A 17,791-nucleotide genomic window follows, 5' to 3' on the forward strand; every position below is an offset into this window, starting at 1 on the left:
TCCTGGTTAGACTATTTGCATGCATTTGTCCCATCACCTTTCAGCAGTATGCCTGGAAGCCTGAGATGGGTGAAGCTTTCCAAGCCTACTTCTGCCAATGTTTGTGAATTCTAAAAAGTAATACATTTTCATCCATTCAAGGAGTACTACTATGGGTGCAGATTTGTGACATTTTTGGTAAACCGGTCGTCTACATGACTCTGGACAGAGGAGACACAGCGACCCTCATCCTCCTGGACCTCTCCACAGCATTTGATACGGTTTCCCACCATATCCTCACCTAATGCCTACACAACATCGAAATCTAAGAACACACGCTCTGATGAATCTCCTCCTTCCTGACTGGAAGGACCCATTCAGTCATCCTGGCACAGTACACCACGGACACCCACCACCTCATCTGCAGAGTTTCGCAAGGATCCCCTCTGAACCCGACCGCCTTCAATGCATACATGATCCTTCTGGCCAGCATCATCCGCTCTCACAACCTCAATGTCCTCTCCTACACAGACGATACACAACTCATTCTTTGCCTCAGAGATAAGATGTCTAGTACATGGATCAAGTTCAGTGCCTGCATGCCTGAAATCGCCCACTGGATGAACACCAAGTTTCTAAAGCTGAACACCGACAAGACTAAAATTGTGATCTTCATGAACAGCCCTTCACCATGGGAGTCCGCTTGATGGCGAACATAGCTAGGACTGACCCCGAGCCCCACCACCCAGACTGAGAACCTCGGGATCGTCATCAACAGCAAACTCGAGATGACCAAGCAAGTCAACGCCATCACCGCCTCATACTTCCATACATTGAAGCTGCAGAGGAAGGTTTTTCAAATGGCTCCAAATCAGCACCAGGAAAACTGTCACATAAACCCTGGTCACTTGTAAACTGGACTATGGGAACACCTTCTAAGCTGGGATCAACAAATAACTCACAAGAAGGCTGCAGACCATTCAGAATTCTGCAGCCAGAATGACTCTCAACCTCCCACACCGCATTCACATCACACAACAAGTAGTCCCACTAGGCTCTATATTTAGCTAGACACTCATCTGCTCAGCACCAGGATACCCTCCTGGGGGATAGTGCACTCTACAATTCTGCACAATATAACACAACTAAACATATGAGCTGATTGAAACCTCTTAGTAAAATGAAAATGTCTAGAAAAATCAGCATAGACCTGGTAGGCCCGACTCAGGGCCCCCGACTCGACTACCAGTCCAAGGATGTATTTATTTGGCGGTGTCACACCCCAAACAATCCCCTGTGAAGCACCTGTCATTATGAGGCCCTTAAATTGGGCATCTTTAAATAGGGTAGTAACACAATTTGGTTAGAAAGTACATTTTTAAAGAGATTAAAAACAGGAAAATAATGGTCTGAAGACCTATTTACAAAACAAGTTATTATACCATAACAGGTTAATATTACTGATTGAAGGGTGTTGTATTTACCATCGTGAGGCAGAACCACCATGTTTTCCTCTGTGAGTCCAATTCCTGCCATCAGCATCTTGAAGCGAGTAAAGACTCCAGGGTGCACATCAGCTTCTCTAGCTGTAGTCAGAGATCAGGAGAAGAACCCAACATCAGGTGCAAGCAGTACAATCAGAGAAAGAAAGGGACAAGAAATTTGAAAGGGGCGCACATAATGGGGTACTAAAACACACTTGTGCGATGGATAAGATAGGCAAAGTGACTGAGTGAGAAGAGAGACACAGCAAAGTAGGAAAACAATAAAGAGGCGAAAGAGGCAAATAGTAGGTTGAATTGACGTTGGGACCGACAGCCAAACAAGATGGGACTGAGAGAGAGGGGTCTATTGTGAAACTGAGAGAGATGGGCCTGTTATTGGACGCAGTGGCAGTGGGGTTATTGTTGTGACTAAGTGTCAGATTGAGATCGGGAGTGTATCATGGAACTGTGGGACATAGTGCCTTAGCTTATGTCAAAGAGATCTAGAAGTATACCACGGGGCAGAGAAATAAAGGGGTACATTTTGGGGTACAGAGACAGAACGGCCCGGCTTATGCATATTGTTTTCTAGATAGCATCACTAGCCAGGTAATAGCTCTCATGTGATGTGCATGTGAGGGTGTTGTAATTTTAAATTCACCTTTTCTGAATAGTTGTATGATGCATTTGAGTCTGGTGCAGGCTAGTGCTGTTGAACTTTCAGGGCTTTGCGTACTATATTGTATTGGTCAGTGCTTAGTTTGAGGTGGTGGTTGCCGGTGGGCGGATCTGCACTCATTTCTGGGATCTGGCACTTACTTTTCATCATCAGACTGTGACCCAGAGAAACAAAAAACTAGGAAAGGAGAAAGAGAATGATGGAAAATCTGAAACAAAGGGAGAAAACAGGGATGGAGAACCTGGACGATACAGAGAGGCGCTGTATATTGGTGGAATGTAGAGGCGTGAGGTGGAACCGAGACTACAGAACCTTGGTTTTTAGCAATCAGTGGAAAGGGAAACAGAAAGGAGCATGAACTCTGCCTGAAGAATTCTGCTAAAACATTGGTTCAGTACTTCTCCTCCTCTGCCAGATCTCCCCACGCTGCTAGCTCCATCCGCTCCCTGCAAAAGACTCTCTTTTCCTCTTTGGACAGAAGCCAAGAGTACTCCTCCACTCCTCTGTGCCAATGGGCTGCTTCATCGCCTCAAACACCACTGCAGCTAGATATCTGATGGTGAATATACACAGAATCCTTCCTCTTATCCCTTTCTGCGCTCCCAATGCACTGATCAGCTCTCTGTTTATTAGCAAACTGGACTATTTCATCATTATGCTAGTTAACTGTCTCACTATGCCTTGGCTCCTCTTGAAACTGTTCTGAACTTAACCACTAAAGCGCTTTCCATCCTTCCAAGAAACTCACCCACTTCATCATACCAACATGGAGCTAGCTGTCAGCTAACAACAGAGCCCCCTAGAAGCTACTGACTCTGGGTTAACAACAGAGCCCCCTGACTCTGGTCTAACAACAGAGCGCCATAGAAGCTCCTGACTCTGGTCTAACAACAGAGCCCCCTAGAAGCTCCTGACTCTGGTCTAACAATAGAGCTGCCTAGAAGCTCCTGACTCTGGTCTAACAATAGAGCTGCCTAGAAGCTCCTGACTCTGGTCTAACAACAGAGCCCCCTAGAAGCTCCTGACTCTGGTCTAACAATAGAGCTGCCTAGAAGCTCCTGACTCTGGTCTAGCAACAGAGCCCTCTAGAAGCTCCTGACTCTGGTCTTACAACAGAGCCCACTAGAAGCTCTTTCTCTGGTCGAACAACAAAGCACCCTAGAAGTTCTTGACTCTGGTCTCCAGAACTGTACATGGGTCAGCTCCAGGTTACCTTTCAGACTCTCTACTAATGTATCTCCCCTCACACACTAGTAAAGATCAGCCAATCAGCACCTCTTTACTGCACCAGAACCACCCTGTGTCCCAGCCAGATGCAGATCCTTTCACCTTCTTGGACCATAACTCTCTAATATTCTCCCACCGAACATTAGAGCCAGCACTGAAGGAATTTAAATTTAAACTAAAACACATCTCTTGAAACTGGAAGGCCATGGAGACGAATGCACTTTCTATGGAAGGGTCTCCCAGTATAAATGCGCTGTACATTATTTGCTGTAGGGATGATATACACTCTGCTGAACAATATCTCTTTTGTCTGTTCTTACTCTCCATCAACAGCTTATTGTTTACATTGTCTGTTTTACTTTCACTGGTTTATGTAACTGGGACCCCACACTAACGATCGATTGTCCTATGTACCCGATGTCCACCTGGTCTTCTGTACAACATTTGTGTTTGAAATGTTACTTGCTATGCTCATAAATAAATATATACATAAATAAATAAAGGACGAGTTTCCCATTTGCAAAACACTATCTAAGGGGATGTATGACACAATCACGCATGCTTTTACAACACATGCCACTACAATGCGGGCAAAACAACAAATGCATTTTTACCACGCATTCCATTGCCACGCAAGTTGTTACAACAACTTGCCTTAGGTAAGCGCTGAACTTTGGAATAGTATATATTACTATTCCAACTCCAGCCGGTGCAACAGAAGGGAAGGTGTTGGATCCAAAAACACGTTCCCTAATGCAAGTCATTGTAACGACTTGCTTGGTAATGGAATGTGTGGTAACAACGCGTTTGTTGTATTGCCCGTGTTGTAATGGTACTGCGTAGTTCTGGCTGCGTAGTAAAGGCTGTTTCCCATATAAGGCCCTAGGCACTAACTGAATCTATTTTAAACCATTTGTAATGGATTGACCTCCAGGGAAAGACTGTCTTGAAGGAGATTGTAAGTTAACTAAACTATGACAAAACACCTGTTTAGTGGCCCTATGGAGCTTTCGAACTGTTGGAAGAGTCTTCCGACTGGCTGTCTGGAGTTGCCCATCATCCTGCTTACCATACAGTTTCCCCATGACGCTGATCACTTCTAATTCGGAGACCTTGCGTGAGTACTCAATGGCGGTATGCGTATAGTCTGTCTCCACAATCCGGACTTCAGTCTGTGCAACAGCTGGAAATGAGACATCAGAAGTTGCAACAACATTTAGAAAAGATAGCTAGAGTTCTAAAAATGCAAATATGCAGAAGAAATTATTTTTTTTCTCAGGAGTTTTATTGTTGCTACCTTATTCTTTATTGAAACCTGTACCCTGTTCAGATGAGCATAGGAATATAAAAATATATAGGAAAATTAATACATGATGAGTGGCTGGCCACATGGTCTAGGGTATTCTGGCAATTTCTGGCTATTTTGCTACTCACCTGCCAGCTTTGACTACTGATAATGACTGCAAGCGAATTGAAGCAGTCCTTGTGGTAGCGGGTGCGGCTGAAAGCCTGATGGTTTGATGTGTCACTCTCTTTGGGTCTGCTCTGCCAGCAACAGAAGCAGTCCTCTCCATGTGTTGGTGGTGACCTAGAAACTGTGAATGACTGGCATAAAGATTATCCTGTTGCCTGTAGTTGAAAGCAGATGCATGCCGCCCTGGTGGAGTGGAGGTTGGACACGATCAGTGGCACCAGAACCATTGTTGTTGCTGAGCTAAATGGAGGGTATGTTTGCAGTCCTGAGGACAATGGCTGACCTTAGGAGTCTTTCTGGGCTCCCCCATGGCAGATGAATGGGCAGCTGAACCAACTGGAGGAAGAAAGCGTTGATCCATGGCAGCAAATTGCCTTTTGAACCTGTAGAGGCCGATCACAACATGAGATGCACCACCCGTGTGGGCTTCCCATGAATGCGAGGTTGGGCATTCCCATAACAAGCTAAGATGAAGCTGTGTGGAAGATACCACAGACCCCCATGAACGAGAAATAATGAATCCCCACAATGGAAAGATGATCTAAGCTTGAAGGGACTACTAAGGCAGACCTCAAGAAATGAAGAACATTTTTGGTCCATGCTCCCTCTCAACCAGAAAGTGACAGAAGGAGGTGGGGTGGACTCACCTGATGATATGGAGCTTTCCCTTGGGAGAAAACCTTTCTAACATGCATCTGTACATTGTTTACAGACATGATTGCTAGAATCTCTAAAACTGGGGTAACAGTTGGTGACATTAAAATAAAACAATCTGGGCTGTCTGGCAGTGTGACCACTGTGTAGCAGGCTCTTGAAGCAGCATGCAAGTCATTATTTCACTGAGGGCAATTTATAGAAGATTTGACCACCTTCACGTATGTTATGGAGCAAGACCACTGACCCATTCTCAGTGAAATTGTTCCCCCTCCCTCGCAGCTCCACCATTAAGTGAGGCCTGCCCCTGCACTCTCGAGTGTTTGGTGCTTGAGGCCCTCCTCCACCCGCAGGTTTCCCTGCGCCTCATTCCTGGTGGTCCAGTGGACCTCTATCTCCTTTCTCCTGCTCCATTTTTCACTCGTTTTTTCACTCGTTTTTCACTCGTTATTTCACTCGTTTTTCCACCCTCTTTTTCTTCTCCTTTCTGCACATTTCTGCATTTCTGCACCTTTCTGGTCTATTTCCTTTTTCCTGTACTCCTCCTTTTCCCTCCTTTCCTTCCCGCTTTCCCTGCCGCTGCTGCCCCCACGGCCCCTCCACCCAGCATGACCAGCGCGACCGACCCAATCCAGCTCCCCTCCCCACTCCCGCCTCCCAGCTGTCTCGCCCTCCCTGACCCCTACTTAATGGTGGCCGCTGCGGGGACAGGCGAGCAAGACCACTGACCCATTGCCAGTGAAATTGCACCCCCTCCCTCGCAGCTCCACCATTAAGTGAGGCATGCCCCTACACTCTTGAGTGTTTGGTGCTCGAGGCCCTCCTCCACCCGCAGGTTTCCCTGCGCCTCATCTCTGGTGGTCCAGTGGACCTCTATCTCCTTTCTCCAGCTCAGTTTTTCACTCGTATTTTCACTTGTTTTCCACTCTCTTTTTCTTCTCCTTTATGCACTTTTCTGCATTTCTGCTCCTTTCAGCTCTATTTCCTTTTTCCTTTACTCTTCATTTTCCTTCCTTTCCTGCCCGCTTTCCCTGCCGCTGCTGCCCCCTGGGACCCTCCTCCCCATCACGAACAGCACGACCGGTCCAATTCAGGTCCCCTCCTGTCTCCCAGCTGTCCAGCCCTCCCCGACCCCTACTTAATGGCGGCTGCTGCCGCGCCAGAGGCGCTCCAGAGGCAAGCCCGTCTGCGCCCGTCCACGACCCAACAGCGACCAGCGCCAGGAACCCTGGACCTCCATACCGCCAACGCTACGACCCAGCAGCACTCCATGCACTCAACCCAGGCCGCAAAAACGACTGCATGCAAGCCTCACCAGCCAACACCCACAACCCTTCAGCTGTCACCGCTGCCGACAAACCTACAGCACCTCTAGGAACACGGACCCAGCACAACCCGACCACAAGAATACACCCGTACCGAAGATCTTGCAATGCACCCTCCGCAACGTCCAATCCCTCCATAAAAACGCCACAGAAATCTGGGACCTCCTTGACAGCGTGTAGAAAGAGGTCGGGAATGTCCCAACCAATGTGATGCACAACAATGGACCATGGGTCTTCACTCTAATTTCATGTGCAAGTTATGCAAAAATCATAATAAGACAGTATTCATTAAACAGAAATAGCATGTATTTTACAATTTAGTTAATTCAATAAATGTCAAACTCCTTTACATGTGATAGCACACTAAAAGACCTAACTATTTGATTACGTTTGTTTAATTTCAAGCACCGACTGATAACAACGGTGTGCAGGTCCAAACCTTTTCTTTTTTTCACTTGACTTGGGGTCCACCTTTGGACCAGCACCCTTAGCCTTACAATGTCTTTTCAAGATATAGCCGATTTAACATCCAATCAAGCTGATACTAAGGTTTATTTCACTGAGGAAGCAGAAAACATCTACGCCTTAATCAAAGAAGTACGCACATTTGGAACAACCACAGGAAACACAACTCATTTACTTCGCCAGTTAGAATATACCATGAGGAAGGAAATTAATCAACGCCTCCACGCCACTACCCTCATTGAATATCACAAAGTGAAACGCATTCCACTCGGATTACGGATTGCCTTGAAACCCATGCTTTTCAAATTCCACAAAAATTTCATGACCAGATGGTATGCCATACTGAATAAATGTTCTTTGGACCTAATTCTTCTAATAATAGAAGAATTATCAGTTTTACTTACGGAGCTAGCACAGGACATCAACAAATTAAAGACTGACATATCAGAGCGCATGGAACAAGAGGATTGGGATAAAGTGTTGGAAGACATCAATGGCAGATTAGACATCCATGCCAGAGAAGTTCACGAACGGAAGATACGGAAATTTAAACGCGATACAATCGACTATAAATTAGATGAAGTGTACTCTTGGGCAGAAAATTATGCACAAAGTCGCTTTTTCAGAAAATCAGGTACCACTTCATCAGAGGAAAGTGTGGTTCAAGACCAGGTATGTCTTTACAACGTCCTCCAGTTCCAATTACCACAGAATCCATCAGGAGTAAAACTTCTGTTCAGGCAATTCCAGCTGTGACCCAACCATCTTCTTTTTTGGCGGAGGGACATTCTTCAAACCTCCCCCCAGATACCAACATCACAACACCAGACAACGCACCCCTAGGGGACAAGTCAAGAAAAACAGGAGAGACTGGCAGACCACAGAGACATCCAAAGAAACCCATTCCTTAGTCATGAATATATCCAAAAGGAGATTGAATTTGGAAGAAATCAAGGTATTAACTAAGGGGACTACATTTGTCCCCACTTACAGTTCTAATCCCCTTGAAACAGAAATATCTCTATTCAAGTTCATGCGTAAATTAAGACTCAAATGGTTCTTCTCCGTTAATACGCCATTTCCAGCAAGTGAGAAACCAATGGAACAGTTTCGGCCTAAAAGCAAATTCATGTCACCCATATCCCATAAGTCCCTAGACTGTTTTGAACTTCTGGTTAAAAAGGATTTGGAACATCTTACATACAACAAACCTAAACAGAGAAATTTGTCCAAAAATGAATCACGAATACTTCACGAATTGAGAAAAGACCCTACAATCACATTCCAACCAGCAGACAAAGGGAGAGCCCTGGTCGTTTTGGATACTGAATTTTATGAGCAGAGTGTTGATCACCACGTGATGGATACGGACACGTACTTTCCACTAGACATGGATCCCATTGGTGAACTTCTTGCTCTATTAGCAAAGATTTTGCAAACAGGCAAAGATAAAGACATCATTTCTGAGAACACACGCAAATTTCTATATGTGGAAACTCCAAAAACACCACATATATATATGTTGCCTAAAATACATAAACATGCAACTTTGCCACCTTTCAGACCTATAGTAGCGGGATGTGGATCCATTCACAAACCTATTGGTCAATTTCTTGACTTCCACTTACAACCATTGGTACAATCTTGGGACACCTATGTTAAAGATACAATTGACTGTCTTGTAAAATTAGAGACCATACGTCATTTGATCACCGAAGATGTTTTACTATGCACCATAGACGTAGTCTCTTTATATACATCCATTGCTCACAACAAAGGACTTGAGGCCGTGGAGTGGAGGCCACTACAATCCAACATTGCACAAGAGACAAGCACCTTTCTCTTGGAATTACTTCATTTTTCACTCTATCACAGTTACTTCCGCTGGAAGGACACCTTTTACTTGCAAAAAACAGGCACTTCCATGGGCTTCCCGGGGGCACCATCGTATGCCAACACATTCATGGCTTATTTTGAACAGTAACATATCCTAGAGCACCCAAGGTGGCAGGATAACACCATTCTTCTTTTACGCTACATCGACGACATACTAGTTATCTGGAAAGGATCCAAAAGTACCTTGGAGGACTGCATTGAAGAACTAAATTCTCGAAATCCTAGAATCCAATTTACACATGATATACAACCAGATATCATTCATTTTCTAGACATTGATTTCCAGAAAAACAAGACGCACCTAAAAACAGCTGTATACAGAAAACCTACGGACGTAAACAATGCACTACATTATACCAGTGCACACCCTCATTCCTTAAAAAAACACCTTCCAGTGTCACAATTCATCAGGATTAAACGCATCACCTCTGACAACACTTTGTGTACTACCCTAATTGAGGAGCAAAAACTTCGATACCAAGAACGAGGTTACCCGGAAGAAATATTGGCGAAAGCTAACATGATAGTCACCCAGAAAAAACGTGAGGACCTTTTACTTCAAGTGAAGAAAGCATCCAAGACACGAGAAGTATTTGTACCAAAACATTCAACACAATCAGCAAGCATTAAAAACATCATCAGAAAACGCTGGGAGATCATAGCGCAAGAAGTGGATTTTAAAGATCTTTTTCCTGATCCACCACTATTCGCACACAACAGGTCCAAAAATCTGAGAGAATTACTTAAGAGGAAACCCGGTTCAAGTAAATCGGTCCATAAGGGTATGAGGAAATGCCACAATTGTGGCCAATGCGGAAATGTCATTTCAGGGGATAGCTTTGTCCATTCCCATACAGGCAAAAAGCTCACACTGTTGCATACATCTGATTGTAACACGGAGAATGGTATTTACGCAATAAAATGCCCCTGCGGGCTTGTATACGTAGGGAGAACATCCAGAGAAATTAAAACCCGCATCATAGAACGCAAGACCACCATACGCAACAAGAACTTAAAATCATGTTTAGCGGCACATTGGATTCAGAGTACACATACTATACCACAACTGATGTACACCATTCTTGAAAAAGTACAGACCTTACCAGGTATAGATCCACACATTACTCTAGCTCGAAAAGAAACTTTTTGGATAAAATACCTAGGAACCATCATTCCCGGGGGCCTGAATGATCATTACGAACTTATATGTTTTTTGTAAATATTACTTGCACCTGTATGATGTATTGAAACATTTCACATCAACTGAATTGTTTTCATTGTACAGGATTTGCACTCGCCGCGTGTTCTTCCATTCATTTAGCATTTTCTCATACATTATCTCCACGACATTTCATGTATAAACAGTGCACCTATCTATCTCATTTACATGGCAGTGTTATCACACACGCTTTCGTCCCATATATCGCAAATGCCCCATTAGTTAGAATGCACCAGAGTGTAGTGTTTTTTCTGTTCTGATGTACATGAGTATGTCGCTACGAACCTGTCTACAACATGACCCTCTATTTTGGCTGGCACCTTCTGATGTTATGTTTGCCGTACTGGATAAAGTTTCATTTCAGTCTTTCGTTAAAAAAACAACACGCACTGGTTGTTTCCGTGATTTCCACTATTTCTCTCCGATTGGCTCATTCATTGACGTCAACACGCACTGATGCTTTATACTTCAGCTGTGGTTACGCTGAAGCTTAAACGCGCGTTTCATTTTCTTTCGATACGGCGGTTGTTAAAGGAGCCTTCTGTTGACTTTTCTGAGGTGAGATATGGACGACTAAACTACACTCGTAATCCCTTGATATGATTTTGGCATAGCTTGACCCTTACGGGAAGTTTACAATGTCTCCCTTTTGGTTTTCAGTGCGTTGGTCACTGTTTGATTGAAGACCGGGACTCTGACGTTGTTGGCGTCCTGGTAAGTTCGAGGGTGTGTACACAGATCATAGGGGGATATTTCGGCATGTTGTAATTACAGTTTAGCTTCCCCTAATCTTACCCAATCCTCTTACACGCTATTATTATGATTGTTACAGAGCATCTTGAATTTGGGACACATTTCAAAATACAGCTGGGTAAGCGTCTAATTGATGTGGCACTTGCATGAAATGCTGGACGTTTTTTTTACACATGATTACTTTAAGGTCCGTTTTCCTTTTCTTCTGTCTTTTGGGTATCTTGGCCTGGACACGCTGTATACTCATCATTCTCTTGCTTTTGCTTCCGTTACTGGACACGTGGTACTTTTATAGAGCACCGCAGTGGAGTTACATCTGGACTGTCGCATTCAGACTCCGGTTGCACTACAGGTTTATTTAGAGCTATTGTACAGCACAGTACCTTTACACGCTTAGAGTGCAAATCCTAAAAATATTACACCTGTATATACCTTACAGCCAATACTGATTCATGATTCTTTCGTTGTAGTTTCCTGTGGAGGATTTCCACTAAAGTTCAAATCTCCTTTGATGACAACAATCCCCTGAAGAAGGGTTATTAAAACCCGAAATGCATTGGGACTTTGTTTAAAACTTGAGACGATCTTTTGTTTGTACATCATCTCTTCAGCACATCATTCGGAGTACAGAATATATTGCATATTGAGAAATGATTCGTTAATTTTTCTGTTTGAAATTTATTGAATTAACTAAATTGTAAAATACATGCTATTTCTGTTTAATGAATACTGTCTTATTATGATTTTTGCATAACTTGCACATGAAATTAGAGTGAAGACCCATGGTCCATTGTTGTGCATCACATTGGTTGGGACATTCCCGACCTCTTTCTACACGGTTCACTCAAATTAGGAGCCAGGGCTCAGACTCCTTTACATGTGATAGCACACTAAAAGACTTAACTATTTGATTACGTTTGTTTAATTTCAAGCACCGACTGATAACAACGGTGTGCAGGTCCAAACCTTTTCTTTTTTTCACCTCCTTGACAGCACCACCCCCCGGACGTAGCGTTCTTCACCGAAACCTGGACCAACACCACCTCGGGGCCAGACATCGCCATCGCCATTCCCAAGGATACAAGATCTCCAGGAAGGACCGCCCCACCCACCCAGGAGGAGGAATCGCCATCGTCCACAAATCCACCCCCGTCTAAGCACACTCCCCAACAAAACCATAGACCTGATGGAACACCTTCACTTCAGGATACTGACCAGCCCTTCCACCACCCTCTGAGGAACCCTCATCTACTGACCCCCTGGACCACGCAGACCATTCGCCAACTCCATCACGGACATCATCTCCCCGCATGCCATCGCATCCACCAACTACACCCTGCTGGAAGACCTCAACTTCCACCTCGTTAACCAACTGGACTCCAACATCACATCCCTCCTGGACAACCTCCACAACATTGGACTCCGCCCAAATCGTGAACAAACCAACACACTCAGCAGGACACACCCCTGACCCCCTCTTCACAACAGGAAACTCTATCACCTTCAGCCACACCACCGAACTCCGGTGGACTGACCACCGATGCGTCCACTTCACCTTCAGAACACCCACCATCCACAGACATCAGCACCTGCTCCCACGAAGAAACTGGATGAGAATCACCAACGACCAGCTCACCTCCTCACTCAGCAACTCCACCCCAACCATTGCGGGAAACAACGACCCCAACACCGCAGCCCAAACCCTGCACAGATGGATATCCGACAGCGCCAACACCATAGCCCCCTTCAAGAAAAACAACAACACACACGCCAAGAAAGCCAGATGGTTTATCACCGAACTTAGAGAGTCCAGACGCACTTGCCGCTGCCTCGAAAAGGCCTGGAGGAACACCAAATCCACAGAAGCACACAACAACTTCAGAGTCGCTACCAACGCCCACCACCAACTCATCAGAAAAACAAGAAAAAAGTGATTGAAGACAGAATCTCCACACACGCACACAACAGCAAAGAACTCTTCAACATCATCAAGGAGTTCGCCCAACCCACCAGCGAGTCGACGGACATTCCTCCCTCACAAGACCTCTGCGACAAACTCAGCACCTTCTTTCACCACAAAATCAAGAGCATCTACGACAACTTCAACGAAGTCAACCAACACACTGAACCCCTGCCAACCACCCCCCGACACCCTGAAGCCAGCGTTTGACAACTGGACAGCCCTCCCCACCGAAGACACACTGAAGACAATGAAGTCAATCCACTCCGGGGCCCCCCACGGACCCCTGCCCCCACCACATCTTCAACAGTGCTGCCGACACCATCGCACCCATACTCCGACACACCATTAACCGCGCCCTGGTGACCGCCTCATTCCCCAACGGCTGGAAAAACGCCGAGGTCAACCCCCTCTTGAAGAAACCCTCGGTGGACCCCACCTACCTCAAAAACTACAGACCCATCTCCCTGCTTCTGTTCCCAGCGAAAGTCATCGAGAAAGCCATCAACAGCCAACTTGCCACATTCATCGAAGAGCATAACATCCTCAACATCCATCCATTGGGAATCCGGCTACAGAAAAAACCACAGTATGGAAACCGCCATCCTCGCTGCAACAGACGACATCCGCACCCTACTGGACAAAGGAGAAACAGTAGCCCTCATCCTCCATCCTCAGCTACAGAATGCAGCACACATAAAAAAGGGGAAATAACCTAGGGGAATACACGAGGAGAAATGTTACGCCTCCCCTCGGGAGGCATAAGTTTTTGGTGCATCCGCAGGTTTACATGGTCTTGTAAATCTGGGGAACCATCAAAATTCATGGGTGTTGCATGGGAGCGCGCACCACAACACTCATGAAATCCCTCCCTAGTGAAGAGTAAGGCAACGCTATGATTTGTGCCTCTTTGCCTTACTCCATATCTGTGAGGTCATTTAAAGCGGCTTTGTGTGGCCTCATAGATATGGTTTCAAGGTTTACCCCGCTGGAGCGTTACAAAATAAGACGCTACGGCAGCGTAATGGCCTCATAAATATGACCCTAAATGTATTTAGCCTGTTTACTAGCATCCTATATGAAGAGGGCACAGTGGAGTATGGAAATTTACCCTTTCTAATAATCATTTATTTATTTATGTTGAAGTAATGAGTATTTCAATAAGGACTTTAAATGTGTACACAACTATTTTGTGCAGCTTTGAGGAACAGCAATGGGGTCTAATGTTGTACTGATAGTCCTGTATTAAAGGAATCAGATTGTCAATAAAAATTCATTTGACTAATGTCTATCAAGAGAGTATCAATTTGTTGATGATGTTTTAATGACTTGACCACTTTTCGAAGAAATCAGTTGTCCGATATTTCATATCACAATGTAATTTAGATAGAAGACAATCAACCCTCTAGCTGTAACTACGTTTAATCAGTCAGACTGATTGGCAATACAAATGTGTTAAACAATGACTGATCTACTGCTAGAAAGTAATCTTCAATGTCCCTGTTCTTCCACACAGGCTTCTGTACCACAGTTTCTGGACATCATGAAAGATGCAATACAACAAGTGTCTGATCCCGCAGAGATATAACTTTAATACAATTATTACGATGCTGTCTCCATCAAACAGAAAGCAGCACAGGCAACTGACAAGAATGACGGAAGACCAAGACTATAATATTCCACAATATACTTCCACTATATTGAATCTGTTCTTAGATGTGGCCAGCCAATCTAAAATGACTGCTAGCAATTAGTCATTCAGAAAGTTCCTAGAAACCCTTATAAGTAATAAAGCACTCTACAAAAACAAAATGACATAACACAGTCGCCACCTTCTACAGATAATGTTCAGTGTAAAGAACCCAACAGACTGCTACTCACCAATCTGCTCACACGGTCAAACAGGCTCATCTGATGGAAATTTAACAGTGATTCCTACTGAATCCTCTTCCGGCATGTGGATTTTGCACCATTTATATATTTGTGTTCAGCAGAATGAAATGGGGACAATATAATGGTTCAGCAAAATACTAGTGAAACGAAGAGACAATACCATGTAAAAGCAAATGTACAGCTCTGTAAAGAAAGAAGAATGTTGATGTGCTGTCCTGTCGATCACAGAATATTCACTTATGATATAATATGCTATGCTATGCTATGACAGATACTCTCTTTGTGGGTTTCTGTGACTACTTTAAATCCATGTCTGACCCCTGCAAAGCAGGCCAACCATCAGGAGGCTTGTCAATCTCTGTGTGTAACCATATTTCATGTATTCTCGTGATTAGACCTGTGTTTGGTAGTAAAAGTAGATTTTCAACAAAAAGTCAACCACAGACTCAAAAGGGTGGTCATTTTTAATGTGTATGCAAATTAAAGCCTAACAAGGAAAAAAGAAATGCCTAACTCCCTACCAAACAGGCGCTGGGATTTGAGAGCAGAGCATGCAGACAGCAAGTGGAGTACACCGGGAGACTTTAATGCTAATGTATTCCTTATGGAAACCAATGACGAAGGACATCATCTATAATGTGTACCATTGCAGCAGCCATACTGCAGCATGATTTGAAGCCAGACTGGTAGTTGAGCAGGAGATGGTTATCACTGATGTGATCTTAGAGTTGAACATAGACAACTTTTTCAATTATTTTACCGATGAATGGTAGGCGAGTAATGGGCCTGTAGTTGGCAAGGTCATCAGCATCTAGCATAGGTTTCTTTCTTTAGGACTGTGAGGATTTTGCCTTTTTTAAGAGCGTCTGGGAAGGCATTAACAATAGGAAGTAGGGGTAAGAGAGCATCTCCAGAGAGAGCTTTGATGAAGGACGATGGTCTGACATGATCTTCATAAGCTGTGGTTTTTTACGGAGTTGAGTATGTCAGTGAGATCTGGGATAGATAGGGTGAGAGAGAAGTTTAGGCATTAAGGGCCTCATTTATGAAAAGTGACTCATCGCTGCAACAGCGATGCGTCACATTTCATTGCGCCCTCCTTGCCATAGCAATGATGTGTCATATTTACAGTATGACGCATCATGTCGCAAGGAGTTACAGTTACATCAATTTTTCTCACGTATCTGTAGGGGAAAAAGGACACATTGCTGGAATGTGTCACAAAAGTGCCGCAACTCCAGCAATGGGTCATTTACACATGGGTAAGTCCCATGTTAAATGTGCTTGCGTCAGTTTTACGCCTGCCATGAGGCAGGTGTAAGATATTGATGCATTTGCGTCCTAGAATTGGCGCAGTGAAATCTCATAGATTTTACTGCGTCATTTCTACGACCCTTTCTTGCGCCGGAATGCCCCCCTGCTTACATTATACCTGGTGCAGGTATAATGTGGCGCAGGGGTTTACAAATTGACGCATCTACCTAGATGCGTCACTTTGTAAAAATGGCGCAACATGGCTCATTTTTTACACTGCTGGTGCGTCACAAAAAATGACGCACAGGCGGCTCAAAAGTGACGCAAGGGCCCATAAATAAGCACCTAAGTCTATGGAAAAAATCTTTGAAGGATCTAGGGTTTGATATTCTCTTTCTGTTGACCTTGAATTGTGTGTAGGACACATCTATTCTATTTTTTATTTGAAAAGTTTTATATAATGTGAATGTGACCCTCCCAGGTCTTCAAGTTCTGCTTCTCGGTGAGTACTACTGGGAATGTATAAAGACGGGTTCTGTGACAGAACACGGTAAAGTTGCACTGGCTCCTCAGTGTATAAAGATATCAAGTATATTGTTATCGTAATTCTCATCTTTATAAGGCCTAGATAAAACACCTTAAAGTGCCTTTATTTTCCAAACTACAAAGATTAGGTACCAAGAAAAAGTTATTAGAACAGGCCGTTCCTATCCCACCTAGAGATACACCTGGACACTTCATGTATACTAAACATGGTATCGAAGGGGTAATGTTCTTGGATCTTTGGTCTGATTATACAAAACATCTAGAACTCAGACTTAGGTGGCCCTCTACAGGTACGTGGGACATGGAGTGTATTATGGCAGTAGAAGAACAGTTGTGGAAAAAGAAAGTAAGGCCTACACAAGAGAAGGCAATTGAATTATGGCGCAAGGAAGCGCATAGGAGGTATCAGAAAGAACAAACGAAAGTTGAAAAGGGTAGGAGAATGTCGGAACAGGCTAAGGAAAAGAAATTACAAGAAGAAGGCGAGAGAGTTATTACTGAGCAACAAGAAAGAGAAAAGAGCGCCCTTGTTGATGGAATTTATCCCGTCTTGCCCCTAGAGACGAGTGAGGAGTTGTCCGTCCCGGAGAAAATGGGAAGGATAAAAATAACTCCCCCAGAGGATTTTGTGTCCTCTTACTTAATAGAAACTCCCCCGCCTTATGTGGTTCAACAACAAGTCCCACATCAAGTACCACCAATACCGATGGGTGGCCAAATGGCCACCGCTCCTCCGCCAGAAGATGTGAAAGACGGGACAGAGAATACAATTGACATTCCTTTTTCGGACTGTCCCAATGATGAGTGTCCCGGAATAGGCAGGATGGCCACGATATCTTGTCGACTAAGACAAGCCCTCGTTGGACTCAAGAAAATCCCAAATATCGATCCCCAATTGGCCGCGCTTTTTGATTACCTCCGAACTGGAGACAATGAACAGGCCTTGGTAACAATAATGAAGAACAGAAATGTTGCCACAAAAC

General features: G+C 44.3%; 1 protein-coding gene across 1 annotated transcript in view; it reads right to left on the bottom strand.

Moving 5' to 3' along the window:
* Positions 1 to 789: 789 nt before the first annotated feature.
* The window catches only part of LOC146868510 (lipocalin-15-like), an 86,857-nt gene continuing 69,855 nt past the window's right edge, over positions 790 to 17,791 (bottom strand). Inside the window, exons 4-6 of the mRNA XM_085624128.1 lie at positions 4,439 to 4,552; positions 1,464 to 1,565; positions 790 to 914 (exon numbers count right to left, since the gene is read on the bottom strand). Of these exons, the coding sequence (XP_085480254.1) occupies positions 790 to 914; positions 1,464 to 1,565; positions 4,439 to 4,552 (341 nt within the window). The remainder of the gene's footprint in view (positions 915 to 1,463; positions 1,566 to 4,438; positions 4,553 to 17,791) is intronic.

Source organism: Triturus cristatus, chromosome 1_2 (genome assembly GCF_964204655.1).
Source record: "Triturus cristatus chromosome 1_2, aTriCri1.1, whole genome shotgun sequence".
Lineage (NCBI taxonomy): Eukaryota > Metazoa > Chordata > Amphibia > Caudata > Salamandridae > Triturus > Triturus cristatus.